Genomic DNA, 27,235 nt, shown 5'->3' on the forward strand with positions numbered 1-27,235 from the left:
AATCTCAGAAATGGTACAGAGCCCCCTTTTTTCAGCTACATCTAAGTCACCAGTACATGCTCTAAAATCCACTCTCAAAATACATTCGAATAAAAGCATTTATTACCACCTTCACAACTACCACCCTGGCCAAAGCCACAAACAAATCTCATATGGGTTGCTGCAACAGCCTTCCACTCTTGCCTCCCTAGTCTACTTCCCACATAGCATGTCACTCTTTCCTGCTTGAAATCCTTCCATGGCCAATGATCATACCAAGAATAAAATCCCAAACCCTTAACACACCTCAAAGCTCTACAACCACTGTTCACCTTGTTCATTATGGTTCAGCCATACTGGCCTCCTTGCTATTTCTCACACATTCCAAGCACACTCCTCCCTCAGCGTCTTGGCTATTAGCTTCTGTCTAGAATCTCTCTAGAGAGCTGCAAAGCCTCCTCCTTCATGTCATTCAGAGCTCCATTCCTAGATCACTCCATCTAATGACATCCGTCCTCCCCAAACACCACAGCATTTATCCAAGACTTGTCATACTCAAGGTTTACTCTCTGCTTTCCCACAAAAAATAGAATGCTCCATGAGGGTTAAAGACTTTGTCGCATTCACTATTTCATCTCTAGTTCCTACCCTGGTGCCTGGTACACAAGTAGGAACCCAGAAAGTATTTGTTGAATGAAGAGGCAATTAGGTTTGTGAATAAACAGTAGGAACACCTACTTCTCCCAAATTCTTAATAGGCAAAGTTGCCGCTTCCCACATTTTTGGAGCTTTACAATCTATTCTGACTCAAAATAATTAGTCTTATACACATATTTTTGGGACTCTACTATATCCCTCTCCATTAATCTATCCTAACATCCATAATCCATGAATCTCTTAAATTCATTTTAGTAAATATAAACAGAAATATAGGTTATTCAAAACTAATTTCCCTGGGGGGGCTACATGAGCATACAGAATACTCTACAGGCTCAGCATTAAGGCATTCTAGGGTCTCACCTTAAAAATAAAAAAGTTAAAAACATAATGTTAAAACAATAAAAATTTAAAAACATTTATAGTTTTCCTTCATTGATTGATTTTTGCAATATTATTTTCTCAAGAAGAGACTTAGAGTATTAGTACTTTAGTATTTTGTTTTTTAACAGAAAAATGGGACTTTGGAGTCGCACTGAACTAGATGGGCTATTTTGTAGCTATAGGACCTTGGGTAAGTCACTTAATCCCACTTATTTTATTTCTCCATGTGCAGAATGGGAATAAGAAGTACACTTAAATTGTCAGGATTCAGTTAATAACTTTAAAAGCCTAGTAGGATGGCTGACACATGGAAAATGTGTAGTAAATGGTATATATCAACAATAAGGACTATTGAGATGAATTAAAGCTAACTTTAATTTTTTAGAATGTCATGAAACAGCAACCTGCACTCAACAAGACTCAAGTATTCATTTGATTTAAATCAATAGTGCCACAACATCTTTTGGTGAAGGCCAATTTGGGAAAAATAGAATTTTTATATATTTGCTTTTTTGTTTTAAAGAAATATCCATTTTAGTAAGTTCTAATGCTCAATAGCACAGTACAGTGACTACAGTTAACAACAATGTATTGTATATTTCAAAATACCTAGAAGAGAGGATGTGAAATGTTCCCAACACAAAAGGATGTAATAAATGCCAGGTAATGGATAGCCTGAATACTCTGACTTAATCATCCCACAATCTGTACATGTATCAAAATATCATATGCACTCCATAAATATATCTAAATATTATGTATCAAAGAAATTTTTTTAAAGAAATGTCAACTTTAGAAGGTAATACATTATCTGCAACAGTATCTGCATTTAAAAGTTTATTCACCCATCTTATAGTTTTTTTTGGTTAAAATTTTAGTAAAACCACCTCCCAAATGCAGAGAGGTAATGACAAAGCAGAGTATTAGGGATGTACAACTCCAAGGGCACCTTTCTTATTGTATTCTGGAGCTCTTTTTTTTTTCAGACGGAGTCTCGCTCTGTCACCCAGGCTGGGTGCAGTGGCGCTATCTCGGCTCACTGCAAGCTCCGCCTCCTGGGTTCATCCCATTCGCCTGCCTCAGCCTCCCAAATAGCTGGGACTACAAGTACAAACCACCACATCACCCAATTTTTTTTTAAATTTTAGTTTTGTAGAGATGGAGTCTCGCTTTGTTGCCCAGGGAGGTCTCAAACTTCTGGCTTCAAGTGATCCACAAGCTTCAACCTTCCAAAGTGCTGGAATTACAGAGATGAGCCACCACACCCAGCCTCTTTTAGTTTTAACCTCTTCAAGTACACCACCAAATTTTCTAGTATTTAAAAATATGTTGTATCATTAAAATGATCATTACGAAAACTTTATAGGCATCTGAAGGGTACAGAAATATAACACTAAAAAAATTAAATGTACACAATGAATATAACTATGTAAAAACAATATGCATACAAAAAGAGAAAAAGTAAATACATAAATTGTTAAGGATATTTGTTAGGGTAATAGCGTTATGAGTGATCTTCTACTCCTTCCTCATTTTCCTAAACTTTTAGTAATGCTGATGGTATCTGACTTTTAAAAGAAGAGAAGCTGCTAAAAATTACAGAGAAGAGGAGCAAGGGGGAAAGGGAAAGGAGGAATAAAAATCAACCACTGAAATAAAATGTTTTTCAAGATTTCCAGTGTAGAAAATAGTACACCCTTCCTCTGTGACCATACAAATTAGATATAACCTAGTCCAGAATAAGTGAAGAAGCCTTAAAAAGTTAAGGAATAACGAAAAGAAATACCAAGGAAGTGGTAAACAGTCTTTCTCTAAAAGTTTTAAGAAATCCCGACACACCATGCCTACAACCCACTCCACCTCTGGACTTGCTACATAAATTAATCCATTTCCTGATTGGTTTAAGCCAACTTGAGTTGGGTTTCTGTTACTTGCTGCCAATGACATCCTAACTGATACAAAGGTGAGTAAAGAAATTAAGCAAATCTGCGATTACTATTTCATATAAACCACATTTATGTAAAAGATGATACTAGTATACGAAAAATAATATAGAAGACAAAAAAATGTACTAGATAGTATCTGTTGTGCTTCAGAGCATTTACCATATCGGAGCAGGCCACAGGTAATCTGCAAATAACTTATGCCCACATAACACAAATCACATGTATGTCAAAACTGAATGTGTATATTAACATCATTATGCACACAAACTATGTAGTCCATATCATACATGCATAAATACAATAATTCATTTATTCACTGACTTTGTTCAGTAACCAGTTATTGATTGTCCATTATGTACCAGATACTGTCTTAAGTATTGAGGGCACAGCAGTGAACAAAATAAAGTTCTACTCCAACAGAACCTTAATTATAATTACTGTCAATAACAAACATTATATCAAACGGTGATAAGTGTTCTGGAGAAAAATAGCAAGGAGCCATTAATTATAAGAAACATCATTATTTTATATATCACTACATTAAAAAAAATTGCCTATTAACACTGTAAGACACCACTGATTATAAGACATCACAATTTCAGATGTCAAAATATAGAACACTGCATCTTAAAATCAATGAACATGGTAAAAAAGCAAAAAGAGGGATAGAAAATGCTAGCAAGGGCTGGGCACAGTGGCTCACACCTGTATTCCCAGTACTTTGGGGGGCAGAGGTGGGAGGCTGGCTTGAGCCCAGGAGTTTGAGACCAGCCTGGGCTGCATGACAAAATCCCGTTTCTAGAAAAAAATACAACAAGTTGGCTAAGCGTGATAGCGCACACCTGTGGTCCCAGCTACCCGGGAGGCTAATGTAGGAGGATGACTTGAGCGTGGGAGGTTGAGGCTGCAGTGAACTGTGGCTGCACCACTGCACTCCAACCTGGACAAGAGAGTGAACCCCTATCTCAAAAAAATAAAAAAGTAGAAAACACTAGTGAGAAAGGGGGAGGTGTTAGATAGGATTTGACATGTTTGCCAAACTGAGTATGTATATTAACATAATTATGCACACAAACTATATAGCCTGTATCATACATGCATAAATAAATACAATATTTCATTTATTCATTCACTTTGTCCAGTAACCGGTTATTGATTGTCAATAATGACAAAAATTGATAGAGTTTCTGAGGAAGTCTCACTGACGAAAAGAAAACTACGCAACTCTCTAGAAGAGCAATCCAGTGAGTGGGATGAGCAACAGCAAAGGCCTGGAAGTGCAGGCATGTGACAAAATGGAAAAAAAGTAAGGCAGCAAGGGTGGTTGGAGCACAGCAAGCAAAAGGAAAGCAGAAAATGAAATCAGCAAATCAGCAAAGGCCTGAATACACAAAGCCTGTAGGCCATAGTTCTTACAAGTGACATGGGAAACAAAGACATATTTTCAAAAGTAGAACCTCAAACAAATGACCAGGATCTAGCTGATGCTTAAAAAAAAAAAAATACAAAAACCTGCCAATTCTACAGGTATATACTAGAATGTTTACAAATGAAGTCACTTCTAGTCTAAGATAATAAGGTACAATAATTCCTTAAATATAGAATAAATCACATATTTTTAAAAATGATATAATCCAGTATATTAGAAAAATGAGAATCCTGGTAATGAAACAGTCTCAGAAAGTTAAAAGCTAAACCACTAAAGTATTTCCATGTTGATTCTAGCCTACCAAGCTATCAGTCCAATTACCACCATAGTACCAAAGAATAATTACTTTTATTGAGATTATCAGATGCAAGTTCCTAACACAACCTGAAGCAGATGGTCATAAATAACTGTTTTTACTATATCAGATTGTAAGAAAAAGTAATAATCCTATAATATGTTAAACTGAATTTTTCCTTGACATATATATTTTAAACTCTCTTACCTGCTGAATGAGGTGCATACACTTTGAAGACTGCACTCCATAAGCATTATTGACTATATGTGGAATGCCATAATTAGCACAAATCACAGCCAGTTCTTCTAATCTATAAACGTAAATATTCAATAGAAAGACATACTCACACTGTGCTTTATAAATGCTAGTGCAGAAACTTTTTAAAAAATTTACTAGTTATCCTGAATGTACACCAAGGGAAAAAAACGACAAATACTGAAATTTCTATTGCAGTATTTTGACATGTAATACAGCAGCTTGGAAATACAGAGCAAGCGCTTTTGAATAAACCTTAAAAGGCTTTTAAATTAATGTTATCAATATATGAAAAAAATACAAAAATTTATGTAGATGGTAAATCATTTTAAAATTAAAAATTCCCTAAATAGAAAGCCAGAAGATTTATTTATAATGACCCCTCACAAGGTGGTATGCTCTTTTTTTTCACTTTTGTTTGCTTACCATACCGAAGCTAGTATCTGCAAAATAATTAGCATATCTGGAATCTTAAGAAATCTTACATTAAACATCTCATAAAATAAAAAATGCATACTCAAATAGACTTTAATGTATTAAAAAATACAGAACATTAAAATGTGTCATTACCAAAATAACTAACATTTTCCAACAACTTGGATACTGAGGAATCTTTTAAATAGCTCCTGGTTTTAAATCCACCCTTATCTACTCTTACTTTTTCATTTTACACCTCTCATATTAATCTGAGAGTCTAACTTTATGCAAAGTAAGGTAACAAATTTCAGTGGCAGCATAATAAATAGATGTTCTTTCACAAAGCCAAATACTTCTTGTGACTGAGCTCATCTTTAATAGAAATGTCTTCATGCTATGAAACTAAAACTAAATCCTATGTTTTAGTAAAACTATTAAAGTTTTCTTTCTAAAGTATAAAGAATTTGAAAGCATTTTTATACAAGTAAAGTCCTTTTTGACAGGATATATTTCAAATATATAGTTTGAATTACCAATTTATGCATAATACATGTACTATTTCTAGTAGATGTCATTAATATATTTTTAACTGTAAGCAGGAATACCATTATGTTCATCTGTTACAAGTTTTCTTTTTTTTTATCCAGTTTGCCTCAGACCAAAAACAAGTTATCAATTTGCTTGCTTGAAGTCTCATGAATTAAAAATTCATTTTATCATTCATTTTCACAAACCCTACAAATTGATATAGAAATTCTTTTTGTTACTTCAAACTAATCAGATGATGTTTTTAACAAAATAGACCTTCTGGGATACACACAAGTATTTTCTTCATAAAATAAAAGGTACTTTCATATGTGTGTGTTCTAATGAAAATATTCCTTAATAAAAAACTTTGAAAATAAAGCTCCATAACATTAAGCTCTATTTTTAAAAGAAAAAAAAAATAACTTGAGAGTACTTTTAAATAATCTGAATTACCTAAATCTGTTAATGGTTAGGGTGTGTTTAAAAAACAAACGTATTAAATGAAAGGAGAAGCAGAAAAAATATTTTTCATATATATCAAATTGTTTTCTAACTTAGAAGCCAATTTAACGTGTTTATCAGTTAGAAGAAATAATACCCTTTTTTGCAACATATCCCTTAAGTGAATTTCCTCTACTTTTTGTCTAATTAACTAATAAAAACAAAATGTATACTGTACCCAAAAAATTAAGACTATAAAGGAATGAAGCTTGATGTAAAAAAAATCAAAATGTAGTTTTAAAATTTAATAAAGTCAGAAATTCAAACATTACTGTGCACCACCCTCTTCCTAAACTTCACTCTTATTCAGAAATATTCATTACACAAAAGTGACAAACAAGAATTTTTCTGACTGATAAAAAGCTTTATTAAATTTTTTCTAAAGGAGATAATACGGGTAAAACACTTAACACTGTGCCAGGCATACTGTAAACATCCGAAAGACACTAGTCAAAATGAAACAAAAGCAAAGTATCCACAAGGATAAATAATCCAACTAATACAAATATTCATTAGCTGTTTTTCAAAATGTGATTTCTATCACATTAAAAATTTTATATATATCAAAACCACCAATAAAGAATGATGTTTATTTAATATTTCAATATAAATTTGAAATCTGGTAAGTAATGAATAAACCACAGCAGCATATGCAAAGTAATCTTAAAATAGAGTTCACAGGCTCATGAATGTAGTAAGGTAAATTTTTGAGAGCATAGTTAAAAAATTGTCTCTTACAATCTGCCTATAAGATAACAAAAGCCAACATGGCATTCATTACTGCCAAATAATGTACTTCCATGAATTAAAACCAAGGTATAACTCGATGCTACAAGAAAAGCCCAAAGCCAATATAGTTCCTACGAATTATTACCTCTTCCATTCAAAATGTTAAAATGAAACAACAAAAAAAAAATTGTAGTCAAAAACAGAAATCTATATTACTAGACCTGAGCCTATTACATTTTCAGAATAAAAATGTGTGGCTATCCTTTAGAAGAGTAAACCTTTGCTTTTTCTCTCCTTTTTGCTTTTATTTTCTTAAATATTTGTATTATTCTCAAAATGCAGACAATGACAACCACTATGCACACATAAGTATACATCTGAGTTAATCTTCCAATTACAGCAATTTGAAAATAAACAATCCTAAATTTTTAATTTATTAATACTGATAGCAATGAAAAGAAGTAAACTCAACATTTAGCTTAGAAAAGTAACTTCTATTAAATAATAAGAAAAAACATGCTAAGAGATCAGAAACAGGACAAAGAGCAAGGAAACAGAGACAGTCTGCATCTACTCAAGTGATAAAGAGAGCTCCCCACCCTGTACTAGTTGTTTTCCCTTGTTCTATTTCAAATGGTTGTTTTCCCAAGCCATTACGCTATTTCTTCACAAAGTCAATCTATTCTCTTAGAACAGATCATTCACCTATTTATTACGAAGTGTTATTTAAGCATATTTGGGAATTAGTATATCATATTTTATTTAAAAGACTGATAACTTAAGGACAATAATCACAAATCATTTACCTATCAGGCACCCTTGGAGCAAAACATGATGTAGTAGAATGAATACACAGAATGTAATCAGGCCCAAGTTCCTGGACTTTAGCCTCCACTGTTTTCAGGTCTGTACGCAGCTCGTCACCTTCCAAAACATTTTCTATCACCACAGGCTCAAAACCTAACCAAACCAACCAGAAAAAAAAATGTTAGTGTGAACTAAAATAAGGGAAGATCCTGAAACTCTAGGAAGCATGCTATTCTACACAAGAACTCTTAATATTTATTTTGGTAGATTAACCTTCCTCTGGTAATAAATACACGGCTCAGTACTGGTATTAGTCAAAGGCAGGTCAAAATAATGTGACGGACGACTACACAATTTTAGGACCATAAGTCTATTTAACACTAGGATATGACAAGAATGAAATCTAGAAAGTAAGGAAAACAAATGTTAGATATCTAGAGAAGTAATAACATGGACACTGATGACAAAAAGGATCACTTTAATCCAGTTCAACTTCAATCCAGAGAAAAGTAAGTCCACTCATTCTCTGGCAATATTTCTGTTTTATTTTAAAGTTCACTTTATTTCAGAGATGGACATTAATAATAATACAATTCACTTGCTGAAACAAATCACAAACATCTACTCAATGTTTTACCTCTAAAGAAAAATGTAATAAATTTCAGCAGCCTAAGGATCACTGATCCATCGCATAGCCTACAAAAGCCTCCTATGAAAACAAAATGTATACAGTAAATTTTGCATAATTTAAAGATAAAAATTGTTTTCACATTTTTCAATTAAAACAGCACACTTAACTAGTATATAAGCAAAGGCTCAGCAACAAATAATAATTATGGAACCATATATATTTAGGTATCCATAAACTTAAAAGTTGTATAAAGTAATACAAACATTAAATTTTGTCACATTTATTTTACCACAATTTTTTCTTTTAAAAAAGCAATAGGGAACAGAGTTAATTTTTCATTTATCTTTATATAAGAAATTTGAATTTTCTAATTGGATGTTTAAAACATTATACACAACACTTTTCTTCTCTTACCTGCAGTGATCATGGATTTAAAGCAGGACTTCTGGTCTATTCGTGGCCATATAATATACTTTGCCTTTGGTCTTTTGTGTCGTAATGTTAAGAAACACAGAGTTAGACTCATGCCAGTTGCCATAGGAACTACGAAGCAGTTGGCTACTGTATGGACACCTACAAATAAGCAGCAAAACAGAAATCTGTTATCCCGCTAAGCACCCAGCATCCTTCTTGAGGAAATAATATATTTCATCTAAAAAATAGTAAGAGTCGTAGCCCTAGTGCTTCTGTTTCTGTACTCACTCTTGGGAAGCTCAATGCCAAATTCAACTTCTGAGCTTATGGCTCTGATTTTCTATCTTATTCTAAAGACTTTTTATTTTTAGAAAAAGTCATACTCTTCTTGGAAAGGGGCAATAATAAAGGAAATAGTCAATGGTGTGTGTGTGTGTGTCCAGTCAGCCAAAAGTATTATGATTAAGACCGTACATACCAGCCAGCTTTATAATGTCCAGGACCAAAGAATTGGTAATTTTGTTCAAAAGGCTAGAGCCTGCAGCTTTTGGTTGCACAGCAGAAATATCACCCGATCGTCCAATGCCATGAATGAACCTAAGCAAAAAATGGGCCAAAAACTGGACAAATACATTCAGCATTCTAAGCAATACAATGTACAAATATGCAAATATAATAACCCAAAAAACACAGGAGCAGTATTTGGCTGTTACAGATATATGTCACAAACTATTAATGATGTGGAACTCTCCTACTTAAACTGAAACAACTTCATCAATTATGCTGTGATAGCTAGTTTTCAATGACGGCCACCATCAATTATTTTTCTCGCTGTGCCCACATCCTACTCCCACACCAAGAGATGGAGTCTACTTCCTCTCCACTTGCATCTGGGCTGAACTTAGTGACTTGCTTGGCCAGGAAGAATCTAGCAGAAGTGACTGTGTGAAATTTTCATGCTAGGCAAACCTTCAGATGACTAAACCCTCAGCTAGTATCTGACTGCAACTACATGAGAGACCCAAAGCAATACTCACCCTGCTGAGCCCAGTTAATCCAAAAAACTATGAGAGGTAATAATAAGTAATTGTTTTTAGCCACTTAATTTTAGGGTGGTTTGTTCTGTAGCAATAGAAAACTGAAATATATGAAACAATAAATTATCTTTTTTTTTTCTTTTTGAGACAGAGTCTTGCTCTGTCGCCCAGGCTGGAGTGCATTGGCCCGACCTCAGCTCACTGCAAGCTCCGCCTCCCAGGTTCCCGCCATTCTCCTGCCTCAGCCTCCAGAGTAGCTGGGAATACAGGCACCTGCCACCACGCCGGGCTAATTTTTTTGTATTTTTAGTAGAGACGGGTTTCACCTTGTTAGCTAGGATGCTCTGGATCTCCTGCCCTCGCGATGCGCCCGCCTTGGCCTCCCAAAGTTCTGGGATTTCAGGCGTAAGCCAAAGCGCCCAGCCAAATTATCTTTTTTCTTTCCTTTTCCCCTAATCACACAGTGGGCTAAGTTCTAATGATGGTTCAAATATTGCCTTAATTTTAAAAGAACTATGTGCTCCTAGAAAATCAGTGTGCAAATCTACTCATTTTAAATTAGACGATATTATACATTGTTTAAAGATATTTCTCAATACTCTTTAAAATAAAAAACCCTTTTGTAACCTGAGTAATTTCTAATTGACAGTCAAATATATCAGAAATTCTGTATAGGGGGATTATTGAAGAATACTAATGTTATACTTCCTCACCACTGAAATCTCATTTACAAAACATTTCTTACATATATTATCAACCATGTTATCAGCAAACTGTTAACTGAAATTTTCATCCAAGTTAGGCATTATCATCAGTTTTGACTGCAGTGATTTTTACTGAAATACAAATTCTACTATGCCCAGGAAATTTTCATTATAATGTAAAAGCATGGAAGAGAGGAGTTTTATTTAAAAGAGTTTACACTTTACAGAAAGGTTGGTGGACAGAGCAATGAGTGATCATATTTGGAACTACCAATTAAATCATTATCAGAATTGATGAAAAGCTTTCTGCAATAATGCAAAAGGAAAAAATCACTCAATAATCTAATACACCTTTCCCTGTATCTATTGCAACAGAGAGGTATTTATAAAATGGGATTCAGTTTAAAACAAAGTTTAAAGTTCTAACTACAAACCATTCTCAAAAAACAAAACAAAACTAAACACTGCCAATGTTAGAAAAGAAACATGGAAAACTATAAACAACCTTAACGAATTTTAAACTCTTACAACCAGATATGTTTATTAGGGTTACCATTCCTCAGAAAATGTATAGCCTGTGTTAGTCACCCAGAACCTGACGGGGTAACCCCCACATACTTTTACTCTATTGTCTTTGAAAAGCACCTGCTGAGATAAAATTGTTTCCATCTCCCTGTTGCATTTGGTTTACATATCCATTTGAGCAGGGAAAAAGTGGTTTACAGACATTTGATAATCTAACAATGAAAACTGCTGCCATTATTTTGAACCAAAAATAAATAAACGATATGTCTCCCATACTACTTAAAAAAAGATACCTGTAATGACGACGAGCAACTAATGCAGATGCCACTCTCCCTTCCCTTTCTCCCACACCACAATTGCCTAAGAAATTGTTGCTGTCCATGATTGCAAGTTCATGTAAAAAGAGTTCAAGTGTACTTTCATCCCAGCCATTCTCTGGACACTTGCCCTTAAAAAAAAAAAAAAAAAAAAAAAAACTTATGATTATATTTAATAAAACTATCGTTCTCTAGAACACTACAGGAATACATTTTCACTTTTTAATGTGTATTTTGCCATGCTCCTTGTTTTCTAAAATTCAGGCATAAATTCAGCACTATATAGAGACAGCAAGGAGACAAAAAGTTTATACATTTGATTACAACTATTTATAGATTTCGAGAAGTGATGATAAATGTATACAATGAGATTTACTCAGATACTTAAATTTCCGTAAGCTAAACTAATTGAACACCAATACACCACATCCCCAATGAAGATGCTTCAAACCAGGGCTTTACGATTGGGGCGGGGGGACGTGGAGAAGGGCGGTAGTTGTCAAACTTCAATGAAATATTGGCCAGGCTCGGTAGCTCACGCCTGTAAGCACTTTGGAAGGCCGAGAAGGGCGGATCACTTGAAGTCAGTACTTTGAGACCAGCCAGGCCAAAATGGTGAAACTCCGTCTCTACTAAAAATGCAAACGTTAGCCAGGCGTGGTGGCGGGCGCCCGTAGTCCCAGCTACTCGGGAGGCTGACAGGAGAATGGCGTGAACCCGGGAGGCGGAGGTTGCAGTGAGCCGAGATCGCGCCACTGCACTCCAGCCTGGGCGAAAGAGCGAGACTCAAAAAACAAAACACAACAAAACTTTTAATGAAATTAAAATTCAGGAACGCTGGCAGGAGGCAGACCTGTGAGGTTCGGCAGAAACCTCGTGGTTCGAGTTAGCATACAGTGGTCTACAAACACCACATGTGCTCTGAGTAATTGAGCGTGGTGAAAGATGGAGGTGCGAACTTTGCTCTTTCCGCGAATAAAAAAGTACACTGGGACTTTCCCTCACTTCCGCATCCCGAAGTTAGAAACAGAGGGACTCAAAACCCTGACCCCAACGCCCCCTCCTAAGAACACCCTTTGGCTTTCACTGGCTTTGGCAAGGCTGAGATGGCACAGACCGCAGTCGGTCAGCTAGGGCAAGCCAAGCTAAGACAGACTTGGGACTAGTCTCAAGCAGCAAAGAGCTGCCGGTGGGGCAGCACCAGCGGGAACGGCGGGCAGAGCCAGAGCCCCGGGGTCGCGGCGGCTGGGGAGGGGACCGACAGCTCGGTACCTTCTCCAGAAGCAGCCGTATGAGGTGCTCATGCGAGCGGCGGGCCTCACAGCCCTGCCGCACGTAAGCCGGTGACACCAGCCGCTCGCCCGCCGCGAAGCTCTCGCGGTTCATGACAGCGGTGGCGACAGTGGCGAATAAACGGGAGCACCAGCTCCACACGCCAGACTCCCGACGGAACCAGAATGCAACTCGCCTCCTGGACTGTACGGCAACGCCTTGGGACAAAAAAAAAAAAAAAAAAAAAAAAGAACACTTATCGCTTCTGCACATGCGCAGACCGTCTCGGCGCTCCAGGAGGAAGTTGGCGTGTTTGAGCATGCGCGAGGGAGTCCGCGCTTTTAGGTGACTTCAGGCAAAGGAGGTACTGAAATTAGCCCCGCCCTGCTGCAGCTGATTGGTCTGGTTAAACCCTGGTGTTCCTAATAGGAACTTCAGGAAAGGATTTTGCACTTGTGCAGACCGGGCGAGCAGAGTGAAAACTAGGTACGTGGGGTTTTCTAAGTTCTGTGTTCCAGTCCTGTTGGATGGTTGAGATCTGTGCAGGGTCTGTGCTTCCGCCTTATTCAAACTGTTTGTCAGATGCCAGAACCTTCAATCTTTACTTTGATACATTTCCACACTTATTACTGCCACACAACCCCATAGGAAATAGCAGTGCCCCACTCCTTTTCCCCTTTGTACTACTGAATGCTTAGCCATAGCACTTACCACTCACCACGTGACATGCCAGACGTTTGTTTATACACACACACACACACACACACACACACACACACGCACCCATGAATGTAAACTCTCTAACCTAACGGCAGGGCCTCGGTTTTTGCTGCGGTGCCCCCCTCCCCCAGGCACCTAAAACAGTGCCCAGCATAAAGTAGGGCCTAAAAAAAGAAATTGATATTGAATTAATGAATTAGTTTGACCATTCTGAAACTATCCCCAAGAACATTTTGTAAAATTGATTAAGGGAGGAAAAAATCCAACTAGGCTGTTATTAAGCCAGTTTGCAGTATGGCCGACTTAATTGTATCTGGTTGCTACTTACTACCCCCAGGAGAATGTGGCGCCTATCACAGGACTCTTCATTCTTTTTCTGCTCTATAGATAAATCTAAGACATTATGAGAAGATAAGCTTTCGTTTGCATTGCTTCTTTAGGTCCTGCATACCAGCAAAACTAAGGATGCCAGCTTGTCTGGAAGGCCCAATAAAAAACTGATTCATGGAGGAATGCAATTGTCACATCCTGATGATTTCATCTCCCTTACCCCAACAAATCGATAACCCCAAATTTTCCAGCCCCTCACCCTCCACAAATCCCCTTAAACACCTTAGCCTAGAACCCCTCGATGAAACGAATTGAAGCTTGAGAACTCTTCCTGTTTCCTGGCTTGTAACTTGTGATTATTAAAACCCTTTCTCTGCTGCAAGCCTGCTGTCGGAGTATTGGTCTGTTCCTGCACGGCTGACATAGGAACCTGGCAGTCCTGTAACAATTCAACAACCTAGAGGTTCACTGCTGGAGATCCCTGCCTTCAGTTTATTTACAATCTTCATCTTATGTGAGCCTACAGTAACTCCTGACATTGCTTTCACCTGGTGGTATGCCCACTTGCACTGATTCACACCCACCTGCAAGAGCTGCTTGTTAAATGTTCAGGAATTTTGTGAGCCAGTTTTTAAATACAGCCACTCAAATATTGTATTAAAAGCCAAAGTAAAAATACTGAAAATGCATCACTTCCTAATTATTTTACATTTTACTATTATCTATGTTCTTCAGGTTATTTACATGCATTTTATGTATATGGTGGAAATTTCAATATAATGTTATACTACTGCACATCTTCCAACTCCCCTTTTGATGATGTCACGTTGGCAATGGTGGAAGCATTTACGCCATGGAAATCAGTAAACACTGCAAATCAGGCCCTTACCCTCCAACCCACTCCCCTAGAAGTCATTTGTTCAACATGCACGAGCTCATCACTGTTTCTACTGCATGTTCCCAGGGCATCCAGCTATTAATATATATCAGTCTATTTATGGTATTTGTTGAATTGCATTTCAATTGTTAATTTTCTGTCTCAACTAGACTGTGAGCCCCTGGTTGACAAGGGCTATATTGATATCTATGTTCAAAGCACAGCACTAAATACATAATAGGTGTTTGATAAATATTTGTTGAATGACATGGACTATTTAACTACTTAAAACTAAACAGACAGGTAAACCACAAAACAACAAGAATTTAGCTTTCTTTCTAAAATGAGTATTATCTTTCAAACTTTTGGAAACTTGAGTTCTTATTCTCAAAATGCAACTATTTTTGCAACTTTGGAAAAGCCTTCAAAGCTGCTTTGTCAATCACATGCAAAATGTGCAAAAATCCCAAAATTAACCCCATTACTGAATGGACACACGAGGTTTTTGAGCCAGCTTGTTCTCTCACCTTATTCACCATCTTCAGGAAAATGTTTGTCTGTTTCCAAAAGTTAATCATTGTCAAGATATGCATTCATTAAAGGTATTCAAAAGATACCAGCTTTGGAAGCAATTTCAAGAGAAGTATTCTAAAATTACTTTCATCCATTCACTCATCCAACAAGTATTTATCCATATCCCCATTTTACAGATGAGGAAAGCAAAGCTCAGGAAGTTTGAGTAATGTATTTAAGGTTATACAACTAGTGACACTAGCAGAATTTAAATCTGTGTGTTCTCGACCTATTTTAAATGATGCTTCATCTTGTAAAGACCATGTTATTCTGATGTTGCCTATCTATTAAAAATAGTATGTAATTACTATTTTAAAATAGTAAATAGTTTGTAACTACTATTTAAAATAGTATGTAATCACTATTTTTAATAATAGTATGTAATTACTATTTTTAAATAGTAAATAGTTTGTAACTACTATTTCAAATAGTATGTAATTACTATTTTTAATAATAGTATGTAATTACTATTTTTAATAGATAGGGCAACATCAAAATAACCTCATGGTCTTTACAAGATGAAGCATCATTTAAAATAGGTCCAGAACACACAGGTTTAAATTCTGCTAGTGTCACTAATTGTATAACCTTAAATACATTACTCAAACTTCCTGAGCTTTGCTTTCCTCATCTGTAAAATAGGGATATGGAAGAGACAGTTACGATGATTAAATGAGAGGTAATTGCTCAATGACATCTTCCTCTTGATAGACTGACTATACAAATGGACAATGGCCAGATCATATATGATAACAGAACTCTCACCCACAACCTCTGTAGCAACTAACCTTCCAAACCACCACCTCTGCAGCAATCAGCCAAGAATGGTTAAGACTTGGACAATGACTGCCAGCTTCTCTTTTATTACTCGTTTCTAACTTAAGACCAACCAAAGAAAGCCAAATATCCTCCTTAAACAAATTACATAAGATGCCCTGTTTCTACTTAGCCAACCTCTAGCTTCTCCTTGCCAACACCTCCAATCGGCACACCTGAATTCTTCCCTGTACCTGAATCTTTCACTATAAAGCTTTCCCACTCTCCTGCCTGCCTTTGAGACTGACAAATGCAAATGATGGTGACTGACTCCTTTCTCTAGCAAGCTCTGAATTTCCAGTTTTCCCGGAGACTTCACTGAAACATGGTCTGTGCTGTCCATGGTGGTGGACCTCAGCCTTAGGCCACTTGTGATGCCCACAGGGGCTCCTTGTGCCTTGTTGCCTATGGCATGTCAAGTCCATGCCAACTTGGTAAGTCAGTGCTGGCCTGGAACTCCTCCCTGTTTGCCTTGAGTTCCTAAGCTATTCATTTGAAGTCTGGTACTCAGATTTTGTTCCTGGTTCCTATTTGCATCCTTAGTGGAATCAGGCAATTCCTTTTCATCCTTGGCGCTGTCCTTTGTACTTCTATTTTGTATTGTGCTATCTAAAAGTGTTGTTTTCCATAAGAAGGAGAATCATACGGTAGAACATGGCCATGGGCCCTACAACCCTGTTGTTTAAGCCAGTTTCACAGACCGATGAGTTTGCAGTTCTCACCAGATTACATCCATTTGGACAAATTTTGTTGTGGGTCACCAGTAAAACTGGAGGAAGTTCTCCCTTCATCTTGATTTTTTGTTCTGAGGGCTTGCTTTTGATCCAAAGAAAGAGGTCATTCTGATATTCTGCCTGCCAGGGGGCACAGATTATCTGGTCTGTGTTCAAAAGGGGCAAAAATCAGACTGGGGGCTGAGACAGGATAAGCACGAGCATAACTTTCAACACCATAGCCAGCATGCATGGGGTGCTCCAAATCTAAATCCTCTCTACCAGGAAAAACTGCTGCTGCTTATACATACTCTCATTACAATCATAATGCCTGTGCCTATCTCTCTAAGTGGGATAACTTCGTCAATGCGGAGTTGGGCCTTCAATGGCCACTCTGGGAAACACTTGACTTGACAAAATGTTTTACTTGATGGGCAACTTAGAAAAGAAAGGGAATTAAGATTTCTTAGGTGTGATGGGCAACAGGTTTTGAGTGGTACACAGAGGCCTCCAAAGGAAATTCTGATTCAAGAATTATTCCACTAAAAGATGCTTTGGCTAAAGCAAACAAGCAATTTGACAACTTAACAACAAACTAGACTCATTTCCTAGTAAATCTTCCCCTTTGGGTTGGCTTCCTATATCCGGATGTCCCTCTTATCCCTTAGCCTTCTGATATCTCTCTTCACTTCCATCAACACCCCCCTTCTCCTCCTCTTGTCCAGGCCTCCTGCATTGTCCCAACAACTCTCCTAAAACTCGAAAATGTCAATTGCTTCTAAAGATCCGTCTCCCCTCAAAAGCCAGGTATGCAGGCAACTGCAGAATTTAAACTTTGCACCCAAGATGAATTAAGAGCAATAATCAAGGATTTCCCTACTTCCAAACAAGACCAGCAACTATTTATAGAAGAACTTAGGATTCATTTGAATGCATATGATTCAGGGTTACCTAACCTAAATATATCAATGTATACATATATTGGCCAGATCCTCAGGTGTTAAATCTTGGATTTAAAGAAAAGCTGACTGGACCGACATGAGAAGGGATCTACAAGGATCGCTCTTTCCCCAATAAACTTAGAGTATGAAAAAAAAAACAACGAAAAAAAACAATGCCCTGAAAAGTAGAACAAAGCCTCCTAAAAGCAATATCCCAAACGTTTTCTATAAAAATCTGTTGTATCATAATTCAGTAACGCAAACAGAGACAAGATGAAACTACAGGAGATTTTCAGGATAGACTATAACATACCTCCTGACAATGTTCAGGAGTTAACAACAGTGCCAGTGTAACAGCAGCCCTTTCGTCTTATTTTGTCAATGGAGTTAAATCCAAAACTAGAAGGCTAATTCAAAAGTAGAAATTAGAATGGAAAATAGCTCTTTACCTGAACTAAACACCTCTCAGAACATTTTGAAAGGGCTTTAGAATAAAAACGACACAAGGCCCAAAATAAACTATGGTCTTACAGATCAAACACCTAAGTGGCCCTCTTCCCATCAGCCATTTTGACAAGGACACTTACAGATATTGTAAACCAGAAAAAAAGATTGTCCTATCTTATAAAAGAGAAACCAAGATAAAAAAAAAATCCCTCAATTCCAATCAATGAGAGTGCTCTCAGAAGAAGAAAAATGCTCCCAGTATCCTGCTTTGCTCTTACACACTCAAGTGAATTAACTGTATAGATGATGGTATAGTCTGAATGTGTTCCCCAGAATCTATATGTTAGAAACTTAATCCCCAAGGCAAATGTGTTGGGGGATGGGGACTAATGGGAGATATTTAGGTCATGAGGGTTCTACTTCAGGAATGAATGAATGCAACTATAAAAAGAACTCACAGAGTAAGTTCATTCTTTTTTCTCTTCTGCCATGTGAGGACACATTTGCCCCCACTTGCCCTTCCACCTTCTGCCATGTGAGTACCATAGCAAGAAGGCCCCCAACAAACTACCAAATACCAGCGCCTTGATCTTGGACTTCCCAGCCTCCAGAACCATGAGAAATACATTTCTGTTCTATATAAATTACCCAGTATTCTGTCACGGTAGCATAAATGAATGAAGACAGATGGTCAATCTCATCAATTCCTGGTAGGTACATGTGCTGCTCTTTCTGCATTAAACTTCACCACCTTTGCTGAGCTTCCTCCTCAGAGTAAACATACACACAAGTGGTAGGTCTCTCAACCCACAGATTTTTTCTATCTCCCAGCCCTTAATTGTAACCCCTGGGCCCTTGAGTGAAAATATCCCTTCCTGGTCTGTGAAACTACCCCTGCAAATTTAATAGCCTCCTCTTTGCAAATGGAATCATAATATTAAATGTGCAAGAGAGGAATTGTTTCTTAAAGTTCCAGAAGACTCCTCTATTCATAATCAAGTTGTGCCTACTGTGGATATACCTTTGCCTCCTGCATTATGTTTGATGCATACCCCCGCATGAAGGTCTTGACACTGTACCTGACATTCTGTGGCCTTAAAAGTCCACGGACATAGAAAAAAATAACTGGAGTAGAAACCGAAGAGAAGATAGGTTGTACCAAACTGTTACCCAATCATCCCCAATATCCCTTGAAGACAGAGCAAAGGAAGATTTCAAAGCTATATTTGAAAGCCTTATATCTAATGGTCTTTTCATACCCTGCACTAGCGATTTTAACACTCTAGTCTTGCCAGTAAAGAAACCAAATAAGTGAGAATATCCATTTTTCAAGACCTCAGGATAATCAACAAAATTTTTGTTCCTTGCTTCCCAGTAGTACCTAACTCAGATACCATCTTGGCATCAATTCTACCTGAAGCCACTTGCTTAACTGTAGTGTATTTTTGCTCTGCCTTTTTATTTATTTATTTCTTTTTTGGATGTGCCTCTAGACCACTTCTAGGGCAGTCAATACCTTTTAGCTTTCACCTGGAGAAGATAACAATATACCTGGACAATCATGTCCCAGGGTTTTATTGAAGCCCCCTCCTATTTTTCCCAATTCCTCAAACAATTCTTAAAAGATCTGAATTTCTCTTGTGATTTAGTTCTGATATCATATGTAGATGATCTACTTTATTCAGAGAACAAGAAAACTTGTAAAAGAGTTCCATTTACTTGCTCTCAGCCTTAACAGAGAAGGAACAAAGTTTCAACAGATACATTTCAACTTTTCCAAAGTACAATCCATTATTTAGGACATGGTGTGTCTAAGGAGGGAAAAACATTCTCTCATTAGGCAAAAGATTATCCAAACTTATTTTAGACCTCTCACTAAATGACAGTTGATAGGACTTCTAGGTTTAACTAGATATTGCATACACATTTTCTGAGATCGTAATATCCCTTTATGACTTGATTCAGACCTCAGGAAGAGACTTTTTCTTCTGGGAACCCAAACTTGGAATAGGCTTTCTGCAGCCTGAAGAAAGTTCTTCAACAGCTTCTTTCACTGGGCATCTTTAACTACAAAAATCCCTTTGGTCTATTTATGCATAAGCTATATGGATAAGCCCTTGGAGTTTTAACTCAACTTGATGGGAACCATCAAAACTCATGACTTACTATATATAGCCTTACCTTTGATCTGGTTGTAAAGGCTTTCCTCTCATCTGTGTTGAAAGCTGCAATCAAGAAAAAACCAAAAATTACCTATCCATACTTCTGCTGAAATAGTTCTAGTTTCCCCACTTGATCTCATGGTCCCTCATATAGTACTGACATTACTACTGACTGAAAACACACAACACTTTTCAGTCAGCTGATTAACTTCTTAGGATATTGCTACTCTCCCTCTCACATTACCATTCACTACTGCAGCACCCTGAATCCTGCCACTCTTCTGCCCCTAACCAGAAAGGGAGCCTCACAATAGTCTCACCTTAGCTAGGAAATTTTCTGTATTCATATTTATCAGGGACTCCCACTGAGAACCCTGACCTAATACTATTTGTTAATGGATCATACCTCAAAACTGAAACTGGCCGAGGTGGGAGGATTGCTTGAGCCCAGAAGTTCAAGACCAGCCTGAGCAACAGAGTGAAATCTTGTCTCTACAAAAAGAAAAAATTAGCCATGTAAGGTGGTATATGTCTGTAGTTTCAACTACTCACAAGGCTGAGGTAGGAGGATCTCTTGAATCTAGGAGGTCAAGGCTGCAGTGAGCCATGATCATGCCACTGCACTCCAGCCTGAGTGACAGGGCAAGATCCCATCTCAGAAACAAAAACTGATACTGGAGGTTATCAAGCAGGTTATGGTATGACTAATTTCTCTTTAGAATATAGTGTTCTCTACCTGGGTAAAAGTCAGCACAAATGCCAGAACATAATGCATATATTACACCTTGTCAATTAGTTGAAGACCAGAGAGTAAACAAATGTACAGAAAGCAAATATGCTTTTGGAATAGTACATGACTTTGAGATGCTTTGAGAAAAAAAAAGTGGGGAGTTTCTCATCTCTGCCGAAACTCCCAGAAAAATAGACAACAAGTTAATGTACTTTTCGATGCACTCCTGTTCCTTTGAGTGGTGGTCATTATAATGTAAATGCTCATGCAAAAAGAGAAAATATGAAACTTAAAGGAAATGCTCTAGCAGCTCATTGTGACAAACAAGCAGACTTAACCAGTATATGATCCTATCTCAGCCCTCAGAGGATAAATTTCTGGAGGTATCCAAAGAGACAATTATAAAATATCAATGTTGGCAGGTGCAGTGACTCATGCCTATAATCCTAGCACTTTGGGAGTGGGTGGATCACCTGAGGTCAGGAGTTCCAGACCAGCCTGGCGAAACCCTGTCTCTACTGAAAATACAAAAATTAGCCAGGTGTGGTGGCAGGCACCTGTAATCCCAGCTACTCAGGAGACTGAGGCAGGAGAATCACTTGAACCAGGGAGGCGGAGGCTGCAGTGAGCTGAGATCACGCCGCTGCACTCCAGCCTGGGCGAAAGAGTGAAACTCCATCTCAAAATAAAATAAAATAAAATATCAATGTTTAGGCCAAATCTTTGAAAAGGAAGAATGAAAAATATCTGTTTGCGTCATCGCTGGAATTCCCAAGACAGTGGTTTGGTGACATCAGATGACTTCAAATGGAAGTTAGCTTAATTTCGCCATGAAAACTGCTCATCATGGCACAGACAAATTGCCTACTCCCTTATATGGACATTAGTTGGGAAACTTGAAAAAGACAGCTGAGGTTATTTTGGAGTCATGTGTCACCTGTCAACACATAATCCTGAATAATCTGTGAAGGTGAGACATGGCCAAGAACCAAGGCCTCAACACCCTTTTGCACACCTTCAAATGGATTTTTAAAATGTTTTTATTGTATGTCTATTTTCAGAGTGGACTGCAGCATTTTTCTGCCAAAAAGCTACGGTCCTTACAGTCTCTAAAAAAGCTGCATGGTTTTATGTTTCCAACCTGGGGCATCACAACTTTTATATCAAATGACTGAAGCAAACACTTTATGGGAACTATTATAAAATAACTACACCTTACTCCAAACTACACTATCCTTGCCACCCACAATCTTCTGGACAGGTTAAAAAAAACCAATGGCATTCTTAAATTTAAATTAGCAGAACTTTCAGAAATCTTCGAGCTCCCTTCACCAAAGCTACTCCCGCTTTCACTAGCCTTTATGGTTACATGGTTCATTATTCCCTTGGGAATATATTCCCCTGAGAACTGGTAACTAGAAGACCCATGCATTGAGATATTTCACTTTGGATAATAGACTCTGTCCTACTGCACACAAAAATGACAAAATATTTCAAGGAACTCATGTACCATACCCAGTTCTATCACCAAGATCATTATGCCAGTATCCCCACAACATCTTCCTAAACAGCCTCTTCATGATCTTCAACAGGAAATTTTATGTATTTGGAAGTGATAACAGAAAGAAACTGTTCTTGAACCTCATCAAAAGTAGCCTTATCTGGCAGTGTTAATAGCAAACACAACAATTAAACTCCAGGAAGTCAATCCCTGGGTTCACATTTCACAACTAAAGAAGCAATTTAGAATTCTATACAATCGAAATGTTAATCTAAAAAGATGCTTCAACCTGAGGCCCTTTGCATTCTATCCAGAGTCTTAAATTCTTCTGTACAGGCACCCTCTTACCAGATTATCACCATAATGGTAAAACACAAAAAAGTCCAAAAGATCTCACAATAAGATTGATTGTGGAGGCGACTAAACAATCTCCAAGATCTGGAGGTCTGGATCACTAGCCCTCCTTCAACTGGTCACACTCTTCCAAGTAAGACAGTGGCCAAAACGGAGACTGAGGGACTGAATATACAGGTGAGCAATGGCCAGGCGATATGACGATAAAACTCTGACCCATAACCTCTGCAGCAACCAGCAGGAAGCCAAACCATACTCTGCAGTGATCATCCCCAAACAATTAGGACTTGGCCTGTAACCACCAGCTTTCTTTATTTCGCCTCCACTTCCAACTCAGCACCAACCAAAGAAAGCCAAATGTGCTCCCCAAACCAATTGCATAGGATGCCCCATTTCTAGTTAACCTGCCTCCAGCTTCTTGGTGCCGACAGCCTCCATATGGCACATACCTAACCCTTTCCTTTTTTCTATCATAAAGTTTCTCCACTCCCCTTGTCCTCATTGTCTTTGAGCTTCTGCCAAATATAAATGACAATGACTGATCCCCCTGCTATAGCAAGTTCTGAATAAACAGCCTCTAGCTGCTCTCATTTCCATGGTTCTTCATTTATTTCTGCACCTTCCATAAAATTAAAAGTAACCAAGGGTGGCCACAGTGGCTCACACCTGTAAATTCCAGCACTTTGGGAGGCCGAGGTAGGCAGATCGCTTGAGCTCAGGAGTTCAAGACCAGCCTAGGCAACATGGTGAAAGCCCTCTCCCAAAAATACAAAAATGCTACTTGGGAGGCTGGGGCAGGAGGATCACTTGAACCTGGGAGGCGGAGGTTGCAGTGAGCCAAAATCTTGCCACCACACTCCAGCCTGGGCAAAAGAAAAAAAAGTGACCGAAAGCTAAAATGCATTGTGTATGTAGCTAGAGGATCTCTCTCTAGTACATTGAGAGTGACAAAGGAAAACAAAATCAATCAATATAAATTTATTAACATAATATGTGCCAAACACGGATTTAAATTCTAAGGCTAAGGTGTTAGGTGCTGAAAGGTACAAGACATACCTTTCCTTCGAGTATTATTATTTATTTGAAAAACAAGGCATAAACATTACAAGATAACTAACACTATAAGCTAACATACATTAAGTAGCCTGCAGGAGTCCCTGTAACACTGGTCTAAAATGATCAAAAGTGGCTTCATTGAATAAGGGGCACGTAAGCCAAAACTTTGAGGATTAGCTCAGTAGAGACAAGGGGAAATCAGCACTTCAAAGGAGGAAATTATTTCAGTTTGGAATCAGAAATAAAGATGTATTTCACAAAGATATGAGTCTAACTGGTTGGTCTTAAATCATAGGGGGGAAAGCTACAAAGTAAAACTAGAGCCTTATGTCAAAAGGCTTCCCTTGCCAGTCTGAAGAATCTAGATTTCTTCTGTAAGCCCTGAATTTTCACCTGAGCTTATCCTCCCAACCCCCCGTGGATGTCCTCCGGTCACTCAGGCTACTTAGTCTCAACAAATACTCTACTGTACCCTCAAATCTGAATCGAAAGATAGCCAGAAGAAACTGTCCAGAATAAAGCATAGCAGTTAAAAATGAAGATGGAAATATAGAAGAGAGTGTAAGAGAATAAAAAACATATGGAACACAGATGAAACAATGGAAGCCAGAAGGCAATGAACTAAGAAAAGTGCTGAAATAAATAACTGCCAATTTAGAATTCACTATGCTGGGACATATCTTGCACAAATGGAAACAAAAAAAAAGCATGCTTTCAAAGCATGGAAAGGTGTATGATATGGTCTGAATGTTGGTGTCACCCCAAAATTTATATGTTGAACTCTTAACCATCAGTACCTTAGAATGTGACTGTATATAAAGATACGGCCTTTAAAGAGGTAATTACGGTAAAACGAGGTCCTAAGCGTGGGTTCCTAATCCAATATAACTGGTATCTTTATAAGAGGAGATTAGACACAGACACACACAAAGGAAAGACCACGAAGACAGAAAGAGAAGACAGCCATATACAAGCCAAGGAAAGAGGCCTCAGAAGAAGTCAAACCTGCTGATACCTTGATTTCAGACTAATCTCTAGAACTATGAAGAAATGAATTTCTATTGTTTAAGCCATCCAGTCTTGTTAGGCAGCCCTAGCAAATTAATACACAGACAAACTCCAATTGAAAAATGTTATAGGGTGTTACAGCTCTTTCAGAATTTGTCTAGTAGGCTTTCCAGTTTATGCCGAAGAGCCCCTTTAAAAAAAAAATGCTCTAGAAAATACCTGGCTATTTATACCTGACTAGTATGTCTCAAAACTGTCATAGTCATGGAAAACAAGAAAAGACTGAGAAAGTATTACAGACCAAAGGAAACTAATGAGACATGATAACTAAATGTAATGCAGTATCCTGGATTGGATCCTGAAGCAGAAAGAAAATATGAGTGGAGAAATACAAATAAAATCTGAAGTATGTTCAAGAGTGTGTAACTATGTTGAGTTCTTAGTTTTCACAAATGTATTACAGTAAATACGATGTTAACATTAGAAAAAAAAATGAGTAAAGGATATATAGGAATCCTCTGCTCTGTCTCTGTAAATCAAAAAATATTTCAAAATTTAAAGTTTAGAGACATTTTCAGGCAAAAACGGAATTTTCACCAGCAGAACTCCACTAAAAGAAATACCAAAAGGTATTCTTAAGCCAAAAGAAAAATGGTTCCATGTGAAATACCAAAATATCAAAGGCTGGCCACTGTGGCCCATGCCTGTAATCCCAGCACTTTGGGAGGCCAAGGTGGGTGGATCATTTGAGCCCAGGAGTTCAAGACCAGCCTGGGCAACATGGCAAAAACCCATCTCTACAAAAAAATACAAAAATTAGTCAGGCATGGTGGTGCACTTCTGTGGTCCTAGCTACTTGGGAGGTTGAGGTGGGAGTATTGCTTGAGCCCAGGAGGTCGAGGCTGCAGTGAGCCATGATCATGCCATTGCACTCCAGCCTGGGTGACAAAGTGAGACCTGTCTCAAAACAAACAAACAAACAAACAAAAAACCCAAAAAGCAAAAAACAACATCAACAACAACAAAAATCCAAAATATCAACAATGCAGGATGGGATGAAGAACAATAAAAATGGTAAGTATGTGGGTGAGGCTGGGTGCAATGGCTCATACCTGTAATCCCAGCACTTTAGGTGGCCAAGGTGGGCAGATCACTTGAGGTCAGGAGTTCCAGACCAGCCTGACCAACATGGTGAAACTCCATCTCTACTAAAAATAAAAAAATTAGCTGGGTGTGGTGCTGGGCACCTGTGGTCCCAGCTACTTGGAAGGCTGAGGCAGGAGAATTGCTTGAACCTGGGAGGTGGAGGTTGCAGTGAGCTGAGATGGTGCCACTGCACTCCAGTCTGGGTGACAGAGCAAGACTCCATTTCAAAAAATATGCATTAAATAAATAAATAAGTGGGCGAATCTAGATTAATATTACCTATATAAAAAATTACAGTAATGTGTTTTAGGGTTTAAAATATAGAGAAAGGACATTATTGGTATTTAAGTAGAGAGGAGCTAAAGAGAGTAAAGTGTTCTAAAGGCTTTCTAATCATAGAGTGGCTCATAGAGCTTATTAGAAGGCAGCATCTCAGAACTATCACTGAATCAGAATTTCTGTTTTAACAAAATCCTCTGTGATTCATATGCATATTAAGGTTTGGGAAGTATTGTTCCCAAAATGTGTGTATTATCTGAAAAGGGAGTAAAAGAACTAATTGATACTAGATTTTTGCATATCTAGAATTTATTTTGTAATCTCTATGGTAACCACTCAAGGAATGCTAAAAGATTGCATAATTTTCAGACACAGGGGGAGACTGAAAAAGTAAAAAATGATCAGCTCAAAATAAAGCAAGGAAAGAAAGAAAAAGAAACAGAACAGATTGAATACATAGAAACCAAATTAAATATAAGTAAGCAAAATATTCATATTAGAAGACAATGATTATCCGACTAGATTTTTTAAGACAAAAACAATTACATATACAAGATGATGTAAATGTGTATAGTAATTTACAATTTATAGTTTTTCACATATGCTAAGGCTAAGAAACATTAAGACTAGGTTATTAATAACCTGAAGAGCAGCGGGTTGTTATATTAAGATCTTCTACAAAGTAACATAGAAATCCCAGGATGTTACCAATCTGGCAAATTACTTACATTCTTTAAAATGTCCCGGTATGGTGG

At 37.6% G+C, this 27,235-nt stretch overlaps 1 protein-coding gene, 1 long non-coding RNA gene and 1 other non-coding gene across 4 annotated transcripts in view; 2 read left to right on the forward strand and 1 right to left on the reverse strand.

Moving 5' to 3' along the window:
* Nucleotides 1–13,136, reverse strand: part of SEPSECS (Sep (O-phosphoserine) tRNA:Sec (selenocysteine) tRNA synthase) — a 40,495-nt gene extending 27,359 nt beyond the window's left edge. Inside the window, exons 1-6 of one of the 2 annotated variants that reach the window (XM_025386710.1) lie at nt 12,828–13,136; nt 11,532–11,686; nt 9,451–9,569; nt 8,973–9,131; nt 7,927–8,080; nt 4,898–5,000 (exon numbers count right to left, since the gene is read on the reverse strand). In XM_025386710.1, coding sequence (XP_025242495.1) covers nt 4,898–5,000; nt 7,927–8,080; nt 8,973–9,131; nt 9,451–9,569; nt 11,532–11,686; nt 12,828–13,100 — 963 coding nt within the window. In that variant the 5' untranslated portion in view covers nt 13,101–13,136. The remainder of the gene's footprint in view (nt 1–4,897; nt 5,001–7,926; nt 8,081–8,972; nt 9,132–9,450; nt 9,570–11,531; nt 11,687–12,827) is intronic. The other variant, XM_025386711.1, reaches the window with a different exon arrangement.
* Nucleotides 13,137–13,232: 96 nt separating this feature from the next.
* LOC112625106 overlaps nt 13,233–27,235 on the forward strand; it is a 46,907-nt gene continuing 32,904 nt past the window's right edge. Inside the window, exon 1 of the long non-coding RNA XR_003119524.1 lies at nt 13,233–13,313. This is a non-coding gene — a long non-coding RNA (uncharacterized LOC112625106). The remainder of the gene's footprint in view (nt 13,314–27,235) is intronic.
* On the forward strand, nt 25,186–25,247 carry LOC112625585. The gene has a single exon (XR_003119669.1). It is a non-coding gene; the product is annotated as a U7 small nuclear RNA (small nuclear RNA).

The sequence above is a fragment of the Theropithecus gelada genome, chromosome 5, assembly GCF_003255815.1.
Source record: "Theropithecus gelada isolate Dixy chromosome 5, Tgel_1.0, whole genome shotgun sequence".
Classification (NCBI taxonomy): domain Eukaryota; kingdom Metazoa; phylum Chordata; class Mammalia; order Primates; family Cercopithecidae; genus Theropithecus; species Theropithecus gelada.